This window comes from Calypte anna, chromosome 12 (genome assembly GCF_003957555.1).
Source record: "Calypte anna isolate BGI_N300 chromosome 12, bCalAnn1_v1.p, whole genome shotgun sequence".
In the NCBI taxonomy this organism is placed as follows: Eukaryota; Metazoa; Chordata; class Aves; order Apodiformes; family Trochilidae; genus Calypte; species Calypte anna.
The window spans coordinates 1,150,951-1,173,436 of record NC_044258.1 but is presented as its reverse complement, the minus strand read 5'-3'; the positions used below and the strand labels follow the sequence as shown (position 1 = coordinate 1,173,436).

The window sequence follows — 22,486 nt, the reverse complement described above, 5'->3', positions numbered from 1 at the left end:
CAGACAGACACCTGCAGATGTGAGAGTTTTGGGGCAAAGAAATCACCTGATCTGTCAAATTACTGTATGAAAAAGCAGGGGTGGGGGCAGAGCAGAGGGTGAAAGGCCAGCTGGGATACTTGCAGTGACAGTGCAGTAAAATGTGCTGAAAAATTAAAGGTGAAGCCAAAAGTCACAGGTTAACATTGAGGCAGCTCAATAGGATAAATGTATTGCCTGGATGAAGGTAATACATGCACATTTATTTTACACTTTGGGGTTACCAAGCACTTTCAGCCCATTATCATATTATATATGTTGTTATTATGCATATATAAAAAAAAGAGACTTTGGAAATGCAATAATTTCAGTCATTTGTTCCTGTGGCATCTTCATGTGTCACTTCTCCTTTCACAGAACCTGTGGTTCCTTACCAGTTGCCTTATCTCCCACCCTAAAAAATAAGCATTGAACAATGCTATACAGAAAAACATCAATCAGGAGCCAAAATATAAGCTGTTCTCTTTATTGTGGTCATTTTTTCTTTGCATGTGTTAGGGCTAAAACATTATTCCTTCAGATGCATGGCTCACTGCTTCTACCTGTGATTTCTAACTCTTGAGGTCTTATAAATCTGTTTTATATAGGGGGCTGGGTGGTTACCCTATAGATACTGCTTTTGTTGGAGCTCAGTTCACAGATTTAGACTATTAGTTGCACCTTTAGTTCAGCAAGAGCAGACGAAGTATCTGCTTCATCCCTGAGCTCAGATTCAGAGACATGAGGGTTGCACTGACCCTCTTAGATGCTCCAGATTGATGTTTCTGCAGCTGAAGTGGGGTGGATTTGGTCCCTTATGCTCACACAAGGAGTTTGTCCTCAGCTGGTGCTCATCTACACTGGCTTCAAGCCTGGCTCATCCATAGTGATGTGCAAAGCAGTTTCTGAGAGGCCATCCCTGTGGCACTGGATGGAAAGATGTGTATTCCACTGAATTCCTGCCACTGGGAACACAAGCTCTTCTGCAGGCAGTGTAGACCTGAGTTTTGGCTTTATCTGCAGTGTGAAGATGTCTTTGGAGCAGAAAATTTTGTTTACAGACTGTTCTTGTGAGATTTACAAACTTTAATTCTGTGATACCACCCCGGTGTCAGCTCACATGGATTGAATCCAAAGTCAGCCTTAAGAATAGGGAAGCTTAATGAAATAAATTGCTACATGGGCAACCAAGGCAGCCTCAGGCAGCTGCTGCTGCTATGTTTGGTACTAAAACATATCCCTGAGAAGTGAGTTGGCTGCTGTGCACCTGCTGTTCATTTCTGCTGCTGGATAATTGAAAAATTTTTGTGTTAGTAAAGAAAAAACAAGTGAAACATCCTGCATAAGCTTGATTCTGTCCTAGGTGGAAGGTGTGAGGCACTCCTGTAATAGTTTGGCACAAGGAATTAACTGTAACAAAGCTTTCAGTTATTGTCTGTGGGTATAAGATGTGCTCATTCCTGTCTGGGATAACCAGCCATGGTTCAGGGCAGTACTGTTGTGGTTTAGTTTGTATGTCACTCATTCCTGGAGTGCTTTAGTGAGGTTGGAATTTCAGTGTACCAAGTCTTGGATGAGCACAGTGAGATGCCTCTCTTCCCCAAGGAGCCTGCCTTCACAGACATCAAAGTGTTTGCCCAGGATAATAAAATAAATCTGTGGCACTAAAATACTGTTAAGTCCCATTATCTTCCAGCCCAATGTCTTTACTGTCTGATTGCTCTCATTTTTCTCTGCATCACCACACCTCTTATTCTCTGACTTAAATTCAGCTCAAAAATACAACAGACTGTCAGATCAGTGTCCTACAAGTCTGCCTTCAGGTAATTTAAGGGATAAGTTTAGAGGCTGCTTAGTAGGGAAGTTACAGCCCCTTGAGCAAAACAAAGATGTGACTAACTGCATTATAATAGAGTTAGTAGCCATAGGGAAGGGAAAGGTGGAGAATTAGGGGTCTGCATGATAAGGAGACTTGTTACTTTAGGTTGCAAGGCTATTTATATTATTATTATTATTATGCTTAATACACAGTAAGCATAGCAAATGCTCTATAGTGAATAAGTCTCTCAGCTGTCACCATGACAATGAGGCCCTGTATTCAACAGTGGGCAATGGAAATGTATCTGTAATCCTGTGGCTAGACACACCTTTTCCATGAGAAATGATAAGCTCTTCATTGTCCTGTATACACCCTGAACCTCCCCACAGAATCATAAAATGCTTTCAGCTGGAAGGGACTTTTAAAGGTCATCTACTCCAATACCTGGGAGACTCCTAATGATGAAAGTTATCAAAAGAAAGAAGAGCAATGGTTTGCTACAGAGATCTCCTTTTTTTGTCTGCTTACTTACAAATCCCTTTTTTTCCCAGTGTTTACTGCAGAAGATTAAATAACTCTGTGATAATCTCAGAAATCTGCAGAACTTGCTGATCAGTCATTTAGAACTGGCCATTGATTTACTTGCTTGGAAGATTGGTATTCACCCATCAGAAAGAGGCTCCTGTGTGATGAGTTTTGGTGAAATTCCAAATTCCTACTGGAACCATTTTTCATGGTGGTGTTATTAATTATTGTGGAATTCTCATGTAGCCAGGCATTGATTCACTGATTTCTCATGCTGGCTACAGTGCCTGGTTCCCTCCTTACCCCCCTCCCAGTCAAGCCTTTGTGCAGACAGTCCTCTGGTTTCTTGTTCCTTTCACTTTTTTGTGGCTACCTGAAGGAAGAGCTGTAGGGAGGCAACTTCACTACTGTTCCTTTTGGTAGATTGTGTTGTTATCTATTTTCCAGACATCCTTTTTTATCTTAGTGGTAGTTTTCATCTGGGAGTGTGGAGGTGAGTGTGTTAGGTTGTTGTTTTTTTGGTTTTGGCAGGGTTTTTTTTGATCTGTTTTTATGGGGGGGTTGTCTGTTTTGTGTTGTGTGGTTGTGTTTGTTTGTTGGGGTTTTTTTAGGTAGATTTTTGTAAAGACAAGTGAGGAAAGTCAAGCAGGACAAGCAAGGAACATCCTAGTAAGGGATGATAAGGAATGTTCTGGTAAAAGCTGATAAGGAATTGAACTGTGAAAGGTTGATTCACTGCAAGTAGCTGTTCCTCAAGGCAGCTGGTAATTGCATCAGGGCAACACTCAGATGGAAGACCCAATTTCATGTTCTCCAGCAAGCAGTCAGAGGGCAAACCAACCTTTAGTGTTCTCTGGATTGGAGGGATGACATGGCCAAATTTTCTTAGTTCATTCCAGTGCAGATTTAGGATCTTCAAAGTTTTTGTGTGAGAGGAAGATCATCTCCTGTCCTGTTCTGACCCTTGCAACTTCTATCTGCTTTACAGGTGAAACATTTTTTGAATGTCAGAACCTACTGAGTGGTGCTTCCAGTGAGCTCTGGAAAGCATGTTTAGAGTAGTTAAAAAATCAAATTTATTTAGCCCCATATCAGCCCCCCATTTCTTCCTCTGTAAATTCAGTAACAGTTCAAGTGCTAGCATGGGATAAGTCTGAACCACTGTAAATTATTTTTGTAGAATATTTTCACAGTAATTCCATATTGAATGGTTTTTCAAGCAAAATTCAGGCTTCTGTGCATTTATGTGACTAATAGCAGTGTCTGGCTTGCTGTGTATAAAGGCAATCTGAATGGCTTTGAGAAGCCTGAAAATCTTGGAAGGTTCTGAAACAGAACAGCTTTGATTTATAAAAGCTTGAACTTTTAGAAGACTTTTCCAGAGTGAACCCCCCCCTCAGATGATTAATTAGTCCTGATTTATATTTGAAATTCTTCCTGACTGATTATTAAAGTTGACTTTTACTTGATTAAATAGCAGGGTCTGATTTGGAGATATTTGTGGCTCTGCAGATTCCCTGCTTGGTGGGAGCTCTACATAAAAGTGTTTGCTTGCAGTGATGTGCTCAGCCAAGATGCTGAGGTTTCCTTCCTCCCTGTCAGTCCTGCCCTCTGGTCCTCCTCTTTCTGCTTTTGATTGTCAACCAAAACATTAGATTAATCTTGTTCTTTTAAGTATTTGTAGTTGTAAGATGCAGTTACCTCATTTGCCATTCTGGTTGGCTTGGCCCATTTATGGTGGAGATAAAATAATGTATTTAAATCAAAAACCTCTAAAAAAAAAAAAAAGAAAAGAAAAAAAAGAAACCAAGCCCACCTAAGCAAAATATCCTCTCTTAATGTAAACAAACAAACACCTATAAGTACTGGGGACATTAATACCCTGATTTGATCACCAGATTGCTGCTTTTGTATTTCTGCTGGTGGAGCTGTATCTGCTTGCCTAAATGCAGTGGTCCTTTTGTGAAAGGTTTCCTGCAACTTCCTGCATTTGCAGATTCCATGACAGCTCTCCCCTTGCTTCACACAACTATTTGGGGCATATTGTTGTTAGAAAAGTTGGCATTTTTGCATTGGCAGTGTACAAACAATGTGTTAATGCAACAAGAACACTTTCTAACAAATGGAGAGCACACTCCTAGGCATGGTGGTGTTCAGCATTGTGTCCTTCACTTTTTTATCAACCTGATTCCCCTGGGGACACTGAAGCAGTTGGTACATTACTGAGCTGGGGCTCAAAAAAGTGCTCAGGACCTGTGCATTGGTTTGTAGACTGCAGTGAGTTAGGGCAGCCATGCAGATAGCTTCCTCTGACCTCATCTCTTCTTCTTCCAAATCCAATTTTCCTATGAATTTGACCAAGGCTTGTACAGACTGGAATGAGTTCTTGAAGTCCATGGAACAGTGATTTAAAGACATTCTTTCAGCATCCAGGCCATTTATTGGGATCAGTCCAACTGTTTCAGCAGCTCTTGGCACATTATTTGTTGGGGATGAGGCAGTTCAGGAGAGAATCTGGTTAGCTGCATTTGCCATTATTCAGTGCTTAAGTACAGTGGTCACATAACTGAATTAGTAACTGCAATTAAACTGCTTCTATGTGTTATACAGACATGAGTTCTGCTCCATAGAGCTGAGCTGCACTGATTTTTTTTTTTTTTTTTTTTTTTTTTTTCTGTGTGAGGGGAAATTCCGTTCCAAGAAGTACTTTTCAGTCAGTGTTTTCTGGTCGTATGGATTGGGCAGAGTCATTGAATTTCTCCCTGCTTTAGTTAGCAAGGTTTCCTTTTAAAAGGGGATGTGGGGAGTTTTGCACCTTCTCACTGTATTCACACACTGAGTTGGTAAGGAGAGCCTGGGAACTGGGGTGTGGTGAGAAGTGCTCCAGTTCTGCAGTGTAGACACAGCTGTGTTCCAACATACTGTCATGAGAGCTCTCAGCCATATTTATCATCAATTCTCTTTTGTTTCTCTTGGTAGTCTAACAAATTAATGCTTTGGGGTAGCAGTAGCTGTTAAAGTGGGGAAATTTTCCCCAAATTCACAGAAATCTAACACTGCTTTTGATCTAGGCAATACTTTTTTGATTAATTGAGGGCTGTAGAGCCCATGGAAATAACCAATGAGCTTGAAAAGTAATTTTAGCAGCAATACAACAGCTTGATTTCAATAGTCCTGGCCAATCTGGAAATAAAACCAGCTGTAATAATTAGCTGGGAAATAATTTCAAGTAACAGATATTTTAAAAACTTGATTCTGCTTGAGGAATATTTATGGGGAGAAATAGCTCATCATCTCTGTGAATTGTTCACTCCAGCTGGGAACCTGAGCTGCTGCTCAGTTGTTATTGTCTGCCTTGAGTTCTTTTTCATGGCTTTCCAGTTTCAGCTGATTCCAGGACAAGCCTGGTAGAGGCTATTAGAGCACTAAGGACCTCAGCACTGAGTCAGAACTTCCACCCTTCCACCAAATTTTTCATCTCTTCCTTTTGGAACTTCTGGCTACAGGTAGGGAGCTTTTGGAACACAGAATATGCTGTTGAAATGCAATTTGGGAAGTACTGGTAAGTTCCTGATATCAGACCTGATGTAACGAATAACTCTTTTTGAAATAAACAGGAAAAGACAATTTTTCACCATTTTCAAGAATGGATTGAAGCTTCTAAATAATTACTTTGTCTTGTTAAAGCATTTTTCAGTCAGGAGAGATCTCCCACCTATTCAATAAAAAGAATGTCAAACCAAAATGGAATAGAATGTAATTTATTTTTTTTTATTGACTCAAAATTAATTTTGGAGTTAAGTTTCCATTACATTCTAGAGGAAGCTTTCAGCTTGACACAACTTTTATTTATTTGTTTGCTGCCTTTACAACCATGTGGATAAAAATAAGAACTTGCACAGCTTGCACAGATAAAAGCTGTTTGTTGTGCCAGGCACTGACCTCAGGGTGAGGTACTGGAACTGCTTATTCCTTTCTGCTGATACTGCCTCATGGACCATCTCCTGCTTTCTGTGACTGCTCTGCATGTAACAAGACACTTGCTTACCTTTTATAAATCTCCTCTCTCTCTTTTGGCCCCTGTCTTTTAGCTCATCTTGCATTCCTAGTTAATTTTTCCTCTTTGAGACCTATTTCTCAGCTCTAAAACCTCTTTCTCCAAGTGAAACTCTGCACTCACGTGTGATACATTGGTACTTAGAAGAAGTTCTGCAGTTTGTTAGCAGTCTGGTTAAGGACAGTTCACAATATTATTCTGGAGCAAATTTCCCTCTGTGGATGAACAAGAGAGACAGAGAAATGATGCTGAATAAGTACATAAAACAGACAGAAAATAGAAAAATCAGCCATTTTGCTGATTCTATCTTCCCTTACCCCCATCCCAATCGTACCTCTTACAAATCCACTTGGATGGTATTCTGCTGGGGTTTTGGTTTACTTTCTTTTTCACTCCCCCCAGTTTAGTGTAATCTGCGAATTTGCTGATGATGGACTCAATCCCCTCATCTAAATCATCAATGAAGATCACAGTATAGCATGGTGGTGAAAAAAGATGATCTTTTGTAGCTCTTCTTAACATCTAGGAAGTCAGAGTCTGTGAAACTGGCAGAACATCAGTGGAGCCAAGACTCCTGGATTAACTGTGCCATTGCTCTCCCTGAAAGGATGTGGTGGTGAGGTGGGTGTTGACCTCTTTTTCCAAGCAATAAGCCCAGGGGAATGCCCCTGGAGTTGCACCAGAGGAGGTTTAGGTGGGCAGCCCAGGGAGGTGGTGGAGTCACCATCCCTGGAGGTGTGCATAAAACACAGTTAGGACACTGCAGGATGTGCTCTAGTGGGAATGGTGTTTTTTTCTGGGTTGACAGTTGGACTCAGTGATCTTAAAGGTCTTTTCTAACTGTGACAATTCTGTGATTCCATGATGTGGAACTCTTCCTAAAATTTAAAACTGTGATGGAACTCAGGGTGTCTCCAAATTGGTGTCTCCAAATAAACCAGTGCTCTCAGACAGGGTAAGATAGTTATATTTCTGTTATTACACTAATATCTGTATCAACACTGTAATTTAGGATAAAAAAATTATTCTTTTTTCTGTCACCTCACTGAGGTGATGAGATTTTGGTTCCTAAGTTGCCTCTTCACCTAGGAGTGTAATGCAGTGTGGGTGTGATTGTCTTTTATTTGTCCTGTGCCAACAGACCTGGAACATCACAGAGATCTGCAAATTGCTCAGTGGTCTCCTCTTAGCAGAGGGAGTTGGTGTCAGTCTGGCTCTTCAGCCAGACAAATAGGCTAAATGACTGCCCAGCAGGCTGAGAACACTAAATGAAGGACAAGGCTGAGCAGGGCATGGGGTCAGGTTTTATTTTCCACATAACTCTTCTGATAATGAATTGGGGCAAATTGCTGGCAAGTCTTGCACTTAATTAAGACCACTTGTTCTTAAAGCCTCCAGAAGTAATAGAGGAGATTAGGGGAGGGGTTTAGCAGCCCAGCAATTTTCTGAAGTGTCAAATGAAATTGCACACTTTTAATGAATTTATGAAATGCAATTGGTTCATCATAGTGCAAACAAGCTTGGACATCACAGCAGAAAAGAACTCCCTCAGCTTCCTAACCTCAGGAAATTACTGAATCCAGTTCAGTTGTGTTCTCAGCAAAAGCCAAGCAAAGGCTTCAGGTTCACTACTTCCTCATCTTGGCTCACCCTGGGAAGAAGGTGCTGGGAGATGAACATCAGGCTGGTGTGTTCTCTAGTAGCTGGAGCCAGGGAAATCTATCTTTAGGCTTTTAGATTTCTGAAAGTATTCAGAAATACTTTATTCATTTGCATGCAGGGCTGCTTCCTTATGCTCCACAGATATATCATGTTTTTCTTCTACACAAGCCAAGTCACCTTCACTTGAGCCTCTGAGGCATGATCTGAGCAGAATGGTCAGAAAGCACCTTTTATTTCAGGACAAGAAGCAAACCAGTCCCAATGGCCAGGTTTGAACCTGTGCACCATATTTGTGCTTTAAAGATTCTTAGATCTGGAAAGATGCAAACGGGCAGGCAGTTCAGATCTCAAGATCTTTATGGTGCCTTTCTCATGAAATCATTGCATAGGTGTCTTTATAACTACTCTTGACTACTATAGACAGCTAAATCCCTTAAGGTCTTGGTATATAAAGTTTCAGTACTTAGTACTGAAAATACTTTTGGTACTTCTAGTTCATGGCAGTCAGTGAAATATGTATGCTCAGGGTCTTTGGTCCTGGTGTGCTTTCAGTTTAGCACCTAAGTGTGCTTCAGGGCTGAGAGATATCCCAATAGGTGCCTTTCCATGCACTTGGATGTCTAAATATCTTTGTAAATTTGCCTTTCAGTTCTATTGTAATAGGAGAACTTGGTGCAAAAAGTAGCATGCCAGAAATTTTTATTTTGATTCCAAGTGCTTGAATACTGGCATTGCTCTGACAAAGGTTTAAAAAAAGCATTTGGAGCATTGGGATGCAAATTAATATACCAAGCAATTAAAGTCAATTAAAACAGGATGCAGTGTAATTAGAAACAGTTATGTTCACATTTATATTCAGAGAGGTTTGGTGTATGGAAAGAAAATAAAACAATTCAGGAAACTTTTAATGCCTACAGATGGGATGATGATACTAATAATGGCATTTGATTTCTGAAGTGCCCCATCCTGCCTCAGCTCCTGAGCTCTTGGGAAGCCTGGCAGCACGAGCAGCTGATGCACTGGATGCACAATCAGGCAGCTCAAATCACCTGTGAATTCACCAACTCAGGCTTCTGAGACCTCTAGGAATACAATGATCATGTCCTGGGAAAATCATGACTTGTACTTTCAGAAGCTACCTGGGTGCTTACCTCCTCTGAAGGTTGGGGAGACTGAAGTCTCTAAACATGTCTTGGGCAGCTGGAGGTATTTGAGGTATTTGAAGAGCTGCCATCTCATTCCACACTCCTCCATTTCTGAGTGTACCAGCTGAGGCACACATGAGCTGACTTCATGTTGGGGGTTAAATACTCATCACAGTCTGAAAATCAAATTTCAGTTCCTTAGTCAACAAAACGTGTCTGAGAACCTCTTTGGGGGTGCATTCTCTGATGTATCTCTCGTTTCCATAGGTGTGAGACTGTTGTATTTAAAAGGGTTATTTTTGAGGGCTATACAGGTTGTATTTTTCATCAGTTTAATTTCCCCAGTCTTGCAGCTTATTAAGTAATTTTGATTTATGCAAGGCAGACATATCATTTCATATTAGGATAAGTACTGCCTACTCTGCACAAGTGAAAATATCTATGGAGAATTAAATTTAATTAAGGTATGCTGTTATTTGATGGAATTTATCATTTAACCCATCTCTTAGTTTGAATAGCTATTGCTTGCTCTCAGGTTTGTGATTGTAAAATGGGATCAATGGATCAATTCTGTTAAAATTTTCCTTTGGAAAATGTGGCTTCTTGCAGTTTTCCAGGAAAGCTCAGTTGCTTCCCATGCCCAGAGCAAACAGATTTTTGAAAGGAAAAAAAAAAAAAAAAAAGTGGCTTCTATGTGAAAGCAGAAGTTGCTGGGATTGAGCACTTCAGATATTTTACTTGAAGGTGCTTTGCAAGATAAGGGATGCTGTAGCATATTGCAAGGGGATACACATATCATTTAACCTTTAGGCTTGGTGGAGTTTATTCCTCAAACACAGGCAAAGCAGGAGTCTGAGATGACACTTCAGTAATTACCAGGTTACTGAGAATTCATTGCAAATGGGGTTCTATACTACATATCCTATAATGCAATTGATTACTTGGTGCTGTGAGTCAGTCTTCCCTGTCTGTGTTTGGAATAGTTTGTGGTACAGGAGACAGGGACAGTATTAACCAGTGTCTGCTCCCTGTCACAAGGACAGACAGGAACAGTCTTAGAGACCTTCCCAGTCTCTCTGTAAAGAAGTGTTGACCTTTCCTAGAAGACAGAAATATTTTGGAAGGGACACAATTCACCTGCATGGACAAAGGCATCAAAAGCACTTTTCCTTCAGAATTTTTCTTTTTTTTTTTTTTTTTGCCTAAAAGCAAAATGCATGTAGAAATGAGACAGGTTTGTTTTGATGCAGTTGGAAGAAAATATGAAAATGTTTTTCTCACATCTGATTCTTCCTGCCAGGTTGTCTATGTCACAGCCACCTTCCCCTACATCATGCTGATGATTCTGCTGATTCGTGGAGTAACATTACCCGGGGCTTCTGAGGGGATAAAATTCTACTTGTACCCTGACCTTTCTCGACTGTCTGACCCACAGGTAGGATCCTGGTCCATCTGTTTGTTTTACTCTCTTGACAGGGAAAAACTGCAAGAGTTGCTTGATTTTAAAGTCTGGTGTTGCTCATTGGTAGAGATTTACAGTTGTGGCTAGGGCTTTGAAGCTACCACTGCTTGCATATGTTGGAATATATTATTCTTTTAGTAGAAAAGCACCTTCTTTTGTAAATCTGAATTATCAGAGCTGCTCAGTTGCACTTGCTGCTTCTGCCACTGAGGGGCAAGAACATTGCCACTGGTTCAGCAGGAGCAACTTGAACTGAGACATTCATTTCACAGTTCTTTGCTCATTCCACATCTAAGTGTCAGTGAAGATTAGCTGAGAAATTAGGTATTCAGAGGATTGTTGTCTTTGAAGCTGAAGTCATCTATGTGCCATCAAGGAGGAATGAAGTATTCAGACCAGGAGCTCTGTCTTGTCCTGTGTTTCCAGAGTAGATCTGAGCATGAAAATAATGGATTGACTTTTTCTTCCAGTGACAGATGAGTACAATGAAACAGTTATTGTATGTAATTTTTCTGATACTGGAGAGTGAAAATGACACAAGCTCTACAAAACCTGACAGGTTGCAGACAGCATTTTATTTGTCTGGTTTGGCAACGTAAAAGACCTTCTATAGCGTTACTTCTAAAATGGATCTTGAGAGGGAGATAGAAAGTAAGGCTGTGAGTATTTGTCAGAATTAAATTGTTTAATCTGCTTACTGAAAACATGTCAGCTTATGTTTTTAACCACTGTTTACTGAAAACGTCTCCTTTTTTGCCAAAGACAATTGAGGGGACCCTCAGGTTATTTCCTTGAAGAATCTGATCTGACTGATGCACGTGAAGTTCACTTAAATCCCATGTCCACAGAAAAAAAGCAGCTAGAAAGAAAGAAAAAAGCTTCATTTAAAATATTGACAATTTTAGATAAAAACTGAATCATGTTGCCACAGTTGAACTCAACAACGTTTCTGTGGTTCTGTTCCAGCATGGATGGGAAGTGAAAGGGAAGTTGTGGAAGGGTGGTAGATGGGCAGTGCTCTGGCAGCTGGCTTACAGGTGGCCTCACTTCACCTCAGAGACTGCCACAGCAGCAGAAATACCCAAGGGGGTTCTCTGACACACTCCCAGGTACTTGCCTTCAGCCTGTAATAGTCTCAGATGCAGTAAATCCAGCTAACCAGTCCAATGACAGCTGAACCCCATGTGTCTTAACTCCTTTGAGCAGAGACAAGGAATCTGTCAGAGGCTTATCTGAGCCCACAGGTGGGATCTGTTTATTTTGTCCACTTTTCAGCAGTGTTTCACCCTGCTGTGTGGTTCTGACAACTCCAGTTTTACCCCCTGCCTTAACTAAAACTGTTCAGAGCACTCTTTTCTTGTACTCCCTGCCTGCCAAGTCCATCGACCTGGTAGGGAGAGGAGGTATTCCTGCTGCTGAAAGGCTGCTTCCTCCTCTTGCCCAGCAGTGTCTGAGAGGCCTCTTAACAGGATTTTGCCCTGCATGTGGGGTGTTCACATGCCACTGACACCCTTCCCTCTGTTTGGCATTGAGGGAGGGCATGCAGGCTTAAGCAAGGGTATTGTCAAGCTACAAGGGGTTTTTTTATGCCTGTTTACTATACTGCTCCCATTTGTATAGAAATACATTGTTGCCATGACAATTTCCAAAGCAGATGGTGTTAGTCTAAGCAGCCTGTGAAGTACAAAGCACCTCAAAGACACGTTTGCCTGTGTCTGTCCCACACATGGAGCTCAGCTGATACTCCAGAGTTTTTTGGGAAGCCTTGGTGTGTTGCTTGAGCAAGCCAACTTCCTTCTGCCATTCAGTGAGGCTTGGACTGTACACACGGACACATGGCTGTACATCAGCTTTAGGATGTTAGGAACCTTTGTGTAGGAAAGAAACTGAAGTAGAATGGACCGTACTGGAGATTGGGAACACCAGTGCAGGTAATGTGTGATGGAAGGGTTTGAGAAAATTATTTTTGTGTTGAAAAAAATGATGTTTCTCTGATACAGAAATATTTGAAGAAAGTTTTCTGAGTTATGAGTGGGATATCTGATTAGTTTTGAAGAAACTAAGAGTTTAGCTTCCCAATCTCAGTAATAAAATTGGGCACAACTTGTTTTGTTGAAAACGAAAAGTAAAATGGAATTGTTTCAGCATTATTGCAAATTTTAATAGTGACAAGAAAGCTATGCAGATATTTTCCATTTTACAGAATGTTCATAGTGTTCAACCCCACAAGTTTTGCATTGAAAATCCCCATTCTTTAAGCTTCTTCTCAAATTACAGAATCACAGAATGCCAGAATCAGCCAGGTTGGGAAGGACCATCAAGTCCAACCCTTAATCCACGACCACTGTGGTTCCCAGACCACTGAGTGCCACAGTTTTAAATTGTTGTAGAGATTTTTATTAAGCAGGAAGTATGGGATGACTGAAGTAACCCTGACGTTTGTGTTTCCAGTTTTCATCTTTGCTCTTGTTTATTTGGGTTTACTCCACAATATCAAAGCAAAATCCATGTGTACTAGCAAGGTTGTTTTCTTCTTCATTCAGAGGTCTGTTTAAATAATGCTGCAGAGAGACTGCTGTGTCTGTGTTGGGAGAGCAGTATTTGAATCACAGTGCCAAATGTGTTTGCTGTGGATTAAATAAATTAAGTTTCTCTTCAAGGCTCACTTTAGTTTGAAGTTCTCAAATCTTTTGTCTTTGTGTAATTTGCATTCCATGGTTTGTTATAGCTTTCTAAGCAGCTATTCATCTGGCTTTTCAGTTCCTCTTAGCTTTCAAGTGCTGTGTTCTCCATTTCATTTTTATATTCTATCTTTTCAGCAGACCACATCCTCTTTGGTCTGAATATGCCATCTTTGTGTATCTGTAGAGCTCATACCAATCACTCTTTGTTGAAGTAGTGGAGTACTACTATATTTAAACCACAGAAATGCTTTGTTTCAACAACAGGGATACCTCTCCAGCCTTCATGCTCAAATTGGCTTGGAATACTTCTCCCTGCTCCAATCTAGAAGATACACGTGCTGTTTGTAGCTTTCATATGGTGTCTTCCCTGAGTTATAACTCACACAAAACAAGTATTTTACAAAGTTAATAGGATTTTTATGGGCTTTATGTGCAAGTCTGACTCAAAGTATGGTTCTGGTTGTCCCTCAACAGGGACAATATGTAGCGTGTGATACTCAGTGCTCCTTTTGGGGCAAAGCATTTGATTCTCCATAATGGGATTTTTCAAATATTTGTGCTTGGAGGAGAATAAATTGCCTGGGGACTAGCAGACACAGCAGCTTGATGGGTCAAGGAGTAATACTATAGCCAAAGCTCTGGAAAACACAGTCATGGAAATTGAAACCCATCTGCAGCAATGAATTCTTAAAATGAGGAGGCAATAATAAAGCCTTTTTGTTTCTAGTGTCCTTGGGTGCTAGTAACTGGCTGAGTTACTGCTGTTTTATTAAAACACAAAAGCAAACCAAAAGTCTTGTTTCTGTGAAGATACTCATGCAGTGTCTGTAGGGGTGAGCACATCAATGTCGTCTGAGTTGCTGCCCCTGATAATGGTTGGTGATTAACACAATCTTGAAATAAAATGTCATTACTCTGGGTCCTGTAGCTGGAATGCACACAAGGAGAGATTTCTCTGTGGCTAGAATCCAGGCTGTGCTTTATCTCTGCTCTACACTGATGTGAATGTTAAGCAGGATAGATATATGATAGGGCAAATGAAATACAAGGCTCAGGAAAATCTGAGCCATCACAGGACTGGTTGTAAATTTCTCTGGTCTTTTGTTTGCAGAGGGAAAGTGTTAAAATAGCAACAGAATTTCTGGTGGCAGAAACATTTCCACAGTTCAGCCCTAGCTGTGAGAGCTGAACTCTTAGGTAGCCACAACTGTGCAGAGCTTCCAGGTAGTTCCTAGGGGTACTCTTGCACCCAACTTGAAAACGGCTTCCAGAAGGACTTATTCCATGAATTTCCCTGGCACTGGAATTGGGTTGCCTGGCATTTAACTCACTGGATCTTCCTTCTTGAAAATTAATGCCAGAACGTGGATACACAGCATTTAGCATCATCTTAACCTGAAAAAGCCCCCTTGCAGCACATAATCCTTCAGCACAAAGATGAGTCTGTTCCTTACATTGCCTTCTGGCTAAAAAATCTGTTTTCCTGCATTTTCCTCTGTGGCACCTAGGCTAAGTTTGCATGGTCTGTGTTTATAGAGAAAAAGAACATTGTAGCACATTAGGGAGTTGTTTTAGATAAAATACTCTGATTTTGGAAGAAAATCACAATAAAAGCACTTTTTTTTTTTTTTTTTTTTTAACCTGAAAATTGTAGTTTTCATTACATATTCCTTTCATTACATATTACATATACATATATGTATATTCATATACATATTACATATTTTTCAGGGCAGCATGAGTTGATTTACTAGTTATTCACTCTTTCCTTAACATCATCTTAGTACGTTTGAGCATAAAATTAGACTTTAAAAAAAGTTGCTACTCCTCAAAGCTGTAAAGAGTTGCTCTCCAGTGAGGCTCCTGACAGTATGTCTGTGTATGAGAAACACCTGGGAATAATCATGTATTGCTGTAGAGATTATATATTTTTTTTTTTAACTCCTGCCCTGAAAATCCAAACTGGGAAGAAACCATTTGAGAATTAATCTTCCCTTAACCTTTTTTTCTTTTTTCCCCCCCAATGTTTAATAGTGCAGAGTTGTTTTAGCGCTGAGAGCTGCAGCAGTAATGCCAGGCTGGTTTTTTGCCAAGAACTCTCTCAGCAGGAGAATAAATAACTGGGATTGAGTCGGGGTCAGGACGTGCAGCCCTGGGAAGGAGCAACTCTCACAGCTGTACCGCCACCATGAGGCCAAGGGAAACCCACAGCTCACAGCAGGAGGACATAAAGGTGCTCTCGGTGCTTTGAAAGTGAAGGGAGCTGCTGCATTTAAAGAGAGGAGTTTCTTAAAGAAAGGAAAAAGAAAGGAGGAGAGAGAGGGAAGGAAATGGGAAAGGAAAAGAGAAAGGAAAGGGGAAAGGAAAGGAGAGAGAGGAAAGGGGAAAGGGGAGGAAAAGGGAAAGGGAAAGGAAAGGAGAGAGGAAAAGGGAAAGGAAAGGAGAGGAAAGGGGAAAGGGGAGGAAAAGGGAAAGGGAAAGAGAGTAAAAGGGGAAAGGGGAGGAAAAGGGAAAGGGAAAGGAAAGGGGAGAGGAAAGGGGAAAGGGGAGGAAAAGGGAAAGGGAAAGAGAGAAAAGGGGAAAGGGCAAAGGAAAGGAGAGAGAAAAGGGGAAAGGGGAGGAAAAGGGAAAGGGAAAGGAAAGGAGAGAGGAAAAGGGAAAGGGAAGGGAAAGGAGAGGAAAGGGGAAAGGGGAGGAAAAGGGAAAGGAAAAGAGAGGAAAGGGGAAAGGGGAGGAAAAGGAAAGGAGAGAGAAAAGGGAAAGGAAATGGGAAAGAAAAGGAGAACGGGGGAAGGAGAAAAGAAAGGGGAGAAAGAACGTCTAGTAATTCCTTCAGCAGTTTACTGCATTTTTGGCTGTTACAAGACTTTCTGCAGCCATCTTTATAAACTCAATTAATTGAGGAAAAAAAAAAAAGTAGTAATGAGAAGAAGAAGATGTCCAGTTCCCAGGCAGTTTGTTCACAGCTATGGAATTTTCTTTTCTTTTTCCTGCCAATTTGTTCCCATTCTCTGTGGCATTTGCTTCATCATTCTGAGCCAGGTAGTTGGGATGCACACGCGTGTGAGATGCAGCAAATTATAAAAAGAGTGAAATGCCAGAAATCCATTGAAGGGCCATAGGTATGAAAATCCTTAGCTGAATATACTCTGTATAACTACAGCTTCCACTTTACACGTGTATCTTTGGGCAGAGTCTTTGTTCATTTAATATGGAAATGAAATTTCAAACTGTTCTGTGAAATGAGAAAAGCATCACTGCAGAGCATGAGGCTCTCCTGTTGCTGGTCATTAGTAATCCCATACCCAATATTTTAGAATTTAAAACTGAAAATTAATTAGCTCTTCTCAAAGTCTGCTGTTCATTACAAATTACTGAGGTTCTAAATTGTAAGGTCAGCACAGGCTATGGACTGGCATGATGTTTAGAAACATTTTGCCCTGCATAAATAATAATCCCTCCAGTGAGCAAGTATTTCAGTTTAATGTGCACTATGGCTTCTGCATTACAAATTGGTTATGTGGTTTTAAAGAACAGGAAGACCAACAAATGGCTGTGATAAGTGTTCTTGCTGAGAGGGCAGGGATGTTTAAGGAAAACTTCAGTCACTCCTGGGACAAATATTGTTTCCATTGCCCCAAAGGCAGTCTGAGGGCAAGCCTGCCCTGGGAGCACATCTCAGTTCCCCTGCTGAAAGCACATGGGTCCTGCTCTCTCAGTCAGTCTGGGCACCTGCATTTCAGGGGCTGTGGGCTGGAGACATTCAGGGCTTTCTCTTGTGAAAAAAAAATGACTCCCTGTGATGCATGGAGCAGCTCTGCGTTTGTTCACTACAGAAGCCATTGCACTGTGCAAAGATTTTTAGATATATTTAAGTATGCTGTGGGAAAGGCATAATCTAAATTGAATCCCGGGTTGCTGAACTATTGGTGTATGTGACTGAAGGTGAAATAGCTTTTTCTGCCTCAATGTACAGCTTTGTTTGTTCAGCAGTGTAGTATTGTGACTGTTAACTTTTATGCAGCAGATTTGGAAGTCCCCTTACTGCTGTGGGAAGTTATTTCAAGCCCTGAGAAACTGTTTGTCTCCATCTGTCTGTGTTTTTTCCTTGTATTTCTTGCTATTGCTACACAAACAAGAGCAAGCTGAGCAGGCAGCAGCAGATTATAGCCATTAGGAGAGATATGCTGAAAGAATGGAGTAACTCTGTAATTTCCTTGCTGCTTCTGGGCCCCATGAAATCTCTTTCATCCATCTCTGCATCTCCCTTAGCAGCCTTGGCAGTGGTGAGACATGACCTGAGTTTCAGGGAAACTAATTGCACTTAATATTAGACTTGATGGGGAGTGCCACTGGAGGGAGACAAGATCCACACATTAACTCAGTGTATTGCCATAACAGGGAGAGATTTTTCACTGTTTGCAATGATGGCACCTGAGACAAGTACCAGGTACACTGGAAGAGCCATTATGTGCATAAGTTAATGAACATCCTCAGAAACGTTTAAGGAACTGCAAATCCTATCAGTGACTCCAGCCTATCAGCTGCTCCAGAAGCCAGGTCTCTAGGCAGACAAAAGGGGTTGTTTAAAACTTCATTTGTTTCAGATGAAATTAAAATATGGAATCAAAAATACTAAGTGATGCATGGCTATTGATGAGGGAACTGTAATAAGGGAGCTTGTGCACAGGGAGGATAATAGTAAGTGAAGTGAAGCAAATAAATACTCCATGCTATTTCTGGGACAGTCACTTATGGGTGTATGATGCCATATAAATAGAGGCACTGGAAATAAATAGTTATTTTAGGAATTACTAACTGGAGTCTTGCTAATCCTGTTATTTCAGAGAAATAAGAGTAGAAAGAAAAAGACAATCACAAATAGAATGATGTGCAGCTTGCAGAAAAACTCTTACTTATTGTTCAATATTCTTTGAAGACCTGTGCCAAAAATGCTTTCATGTACCCCAAACATTACTGAGTCTCTTTTGATTTTCATCCTTGAACTGGAGGAAGTTGAATTCTGTACACAGTCCAACAAAAAGAAGGCTGGGCAAATGTTTGCAGAACAGCAGTAATGGCCAAGGTGTTTGTGTGTGCCCCACAAACTGCTCTAGCAGAGAGTGCAGGTTGTCAGGGTTGACTGGGAGCCTGGAAAGGTCTCTACCTGGGGCTTTTACAGTAAAAGGAGTTGGGTTTACACATGGGCTTTCCTCAGCAAATATTCTGAAGATCTCCCCTGAACCAATGGAGCTACCAAGTGAGGAGGAGGCAGAAAGGTACAGGGCAGGTGCTTTGCTCCAGGGGTATGAGCAAGGTGGGGGCTGCACTGAGCAGCTCTGTAGGCATCTTACCCCTCTAGGTGCTGCTCTTCCCTCTGCCCACCATCCTGTTTGTCTCTGCCAGGTCTGGGTGCTGCTTGTCCATCCATACATAATTCATTTGAAAAGGCAGTGTGGGAAAGGGGGAAAAAAGTGATGGAAAAGCAAGGAGAGGGCAGCTGGGAGGAGAAGGTGGGGAGTGCCTGGTGACCACTGCTGGCACACTGCCCTCAATGTGTGGGGAAAATGAGCTGCCTCCCATCACAGGGGCTGTCACCAGGCAGTCACAGCAAGGATCCAGATCCAGGAGGGCAAACTAGAAAGGTGGGCAGAAATTGGGTGTATTGGCAGCTGTAGCTTTCTGATGATCTCTACTCACAGTGTCTGTGCTAGATTGATGACTGTTCCTTCTTTATGGACACAGTAACTCCACTGTATTAGTACAGTGTTTGTTCAGGCTGTTGAAGCTGGATTGGTTTTTGGCTACCTCGCATTGCATAGTGTGTGTTTGGGGTTTTTTTTATGCTTTCTAGGATGTTTATACACACAGACATGCATAGATACACACTGAAGTTTTATCACTAGACTTGCTCATGAAGGGAAATGACAGGATGGGATCATCAGCATGTTTTCTTCATTTCAGATTCTGCTGTGGTGCATGACATGACTTCAGGATACAGTTCATATAGTTTCCTCTGAAAGAAATCTTTTAAGAAATAAATTTATTCCTGTGTTAATGTTGATTTCCAGAAAATATATACTAGAGGAATTCCTGCAAAGGTCACTATTATTTTTAATGATCTCTTCCTCAGCTGTGTTCCATATGGTAATGTATTCTCCCATATGGATGTTTGCAGACAACTACTTAAAACACTGAGGCTTAAATCAGCTGAGCATTCTGTGACCATTTGCTCCAGAATCCTGGCTGCAAGAATATCTTTTTATGCCATCCAAAACCAGAGAAAGTGATGTGTTTTGTCACACCAGTGCCAGCCAAACACTCCTACTTTGGTTTAGGACTGTAAATAAGGATTAGGAAAGGAAGCTTCAGACTTTTACAAAAAGAGAGGCCATAAAATGCAGTGAGTCCATTTGTTATAAACTTGGCAGGAAACCATCAGCTGTTGATGCAGTTTGGGATATGGGTTCACTGATCTTTCCTCTGTTTGGTGATTGTCCACCCATGATGTGAACTTTCCAGAGAACATTTGGATCAAAAAGCACAGCTAAATTTGTAAAGAATGGGAGGCAGAATCTGGTTCTGTGGGAATTTGCACTTAGGTTCCATGTCCACATATTGATATTTAGCAGCACAAAAATGAGAAATTTTGAAAAGGCCAGAGCTTTATGGAGTGTTTTTATTTTAAACATGAGTTTTCCTTTGTTTTTTTTAGCATTATCATTGCATTATGAAACAAAATCTTGTTTAGAAATGAAAAATCAAATGCTGCATTTAAAAATAGAGAAATAACGTTTTGGCTTCTCAAAATAACCTTGCAGCTTTTGACCACCTTGCTCTACTGTTTGACAAAAAAATTTGCAGGTAATGTAAATTAAACTGAATCTTCATTCTTCTGTGAAATCAAACATTTGATCCCTGTCAGTACTGTCTGTAGCTCCATTGGTGCTGAGAAGTGCAGGCCCTAAATGGCATTTTTTTTTTAGTCTAAAGCTTTTTTTCTTAATCTTGAACTCAGTTCTACTTCAGGTTTCTGCCAACTCTGGCATAAATGAAAGGTTTTGCATTGCCCAGCTCTCTTTAGAAAGGTCTGGGCTCACAGCAGAATCTGAGTGAATGTTGAGTGGCTTGTTTACTAAAATTTGCCACTTGGGTGTACAGCTCTTGTCACTCTGAAAACAACTCACGCTTTTAAACCACTCTAAATCCCTCTGTGTAAAATAACAAAACAACATGGTGACTCTGAGGGATGTTCACAAAAAGGTATAGTGAAAGCTCGTACTTTCCCAGCCTGGGGATCAAATGAACTCGTTTATCCAGCCATGAAGGTGAGCAAAACACAGGTGGAAAAGGATTGCAGCTGTTAAAGCAGTGAAAAATGTATATAGCTGGGCATTAACCTTTAGGGAGGTACTGTCTGAGGAAGGAGGAAGGAACATGTGGCACATGGTTAGTGATTACCAGCTAAAATGATCTGTTCTGTGTCTTGATGAGCACAACAGAGTAGAGAAGGTGAGGCAGAGTTAGTGGCTCCTGTTAGCAAGGTTCTGAGTGTGTTCTTGGCTGCCTCTTTCATCAGTGAAGAGGGAGAGGTGGCTTGGAAGTGTCATTTTTTCAGCCATCACTTGCATCAGCCTTACAAATTCCATTTTGCACTAATTCTGGAGAAGGCTTAGAATGTCCACTGTCACTGGGTATTTTTAGACTGACCAGGCAATGATTTTGAGTAGTGGTATATCCCTGATAACTGTATTTTTGCATTTATTTACTCATCTGCAGATTATTTTAAGTTTAGGTCAGAAAAAGGTACTATGTATAGTCATGGAATATGTTATTTGTTGAAGAACCCCGTGTGTCAAACAACTCAAAATAGTAAAATATTCACGTTATCCTCTTGAAGTCCTAGAGAGGTGCTTTGTTGTTTTGTTTTGTTTTTTTAATACACTGGCTTAAATTTTTAGCTGCAGTCATACAGGTGCAGATAGAAGAACTGAGTGCACATTACCAAAACACAGGTTTTGTCCATTTCCCATCCTATTGCACTGATTGCTGTGGAACAGAAGTATCAGACAAGTAAATTGTCCTTCAGAGGGAGGGGGAAGATGTAAGAAGTGATCCTGAGTGAGGGCCAGATAGTGCATTGAAGATGTCTGTGGGTTGGATGGACCTCTGCATCTCTCCATGTTCCTGGCTGGGTATGAGGAAAAATCCCTACCAGCACATCAGCTCTTTGAACATTTCAGATAAGCATTTATAATATAGCAAGCCTAGAATATCAGCAGGACAATGTTTGTTACCAAAATTAATTCTCCAGGATAAGCTGACCACAGGGAAGAGATAACAAGCTTATGCCTGAAGGCCTAAAACAAATTTGCTTGACTACTTTGCCTTTCTGCAATGCTCATGCCCCCCAGAGCCCCTTGCATTTATTGATGAGATTATCTAGGGAACTTATTTTTTGAGCCTCTGATGGAGATGAGGTGAGCTTCTAACTGCCAGGCAGAGGCTCTGACTTGGAGCTGAGCCTTTAAAAACACCCCTTAAAAAAATAAATTAAAATCTTAAGATCTGGGATTGATTGGATGAGTTGTTGCTCCAAGGTTGTTAGGGGAATCTCGGAGATTCTTGGCACATAACCCTGGGAAGATGCCAGGCTCTCAGTCAGGATCCAAGGAAATCCTAGCTACCATTCAGCAGCAATTAACTCTGAGCCCCAGTCAGATGGTTGCTATCAGCAGTGCCATGGTGCCCTGCTGCTGCAGAGCTGTGCCCGTGCTCATTCACCCTTAGGTCCCAGACCTTGGAGCCTCGGGCACACACCCTGGAGCAGTGCTTGCTGTCTCCTGCACATCTCTCAGGCTTCCCACTGGGAATCCCACCACTGCCTCTAGGCTGGAGGCATCTGACTTGTGTGCAAGCTAAGAGATAAAAGGCTAAGGGAGTTATTCTGTGATTCTATAGAACACCCAAGCTCATGGCTGTTGCCTCCTCAGTACCTGGTCACTGCTGAAGTTCAAGGAGGAAGAGGCTACAGGACGGGGTTTCTCTTTGTGGGCACAGAGTCTTCAAGACCACAGTGAATAAACAGAGATGGGTTTGTGGTGGGTGCTCACT

The 22,486-nt window shown here is 41.2% G+C and overlaps 1 protein-coding gene across 1 annotated transcript in view; it reads left to right on the top strand.

Annotated features, from left to right (window-relative positions):
* The window catches only part of SLC6A11 (solute carrier family 6 member 11), an 89,615-nt gene that overhangs the window by 32,453 nt on the left and 34,676 nt on the right, over positions 1 to 22,486 (top strand). Inside the window, exon 6 of the mRNA XM_008506208.2 lies at positions 10,527 to 10,661. Within this exon, the coding sequence (XP_008504430.1) occupies positions 10,527 to 10,661 (135 nt within the window). The remainder of the gene's footprint in view (positions 1 to 10,526; positions 10,662 to 22,486) is intronic.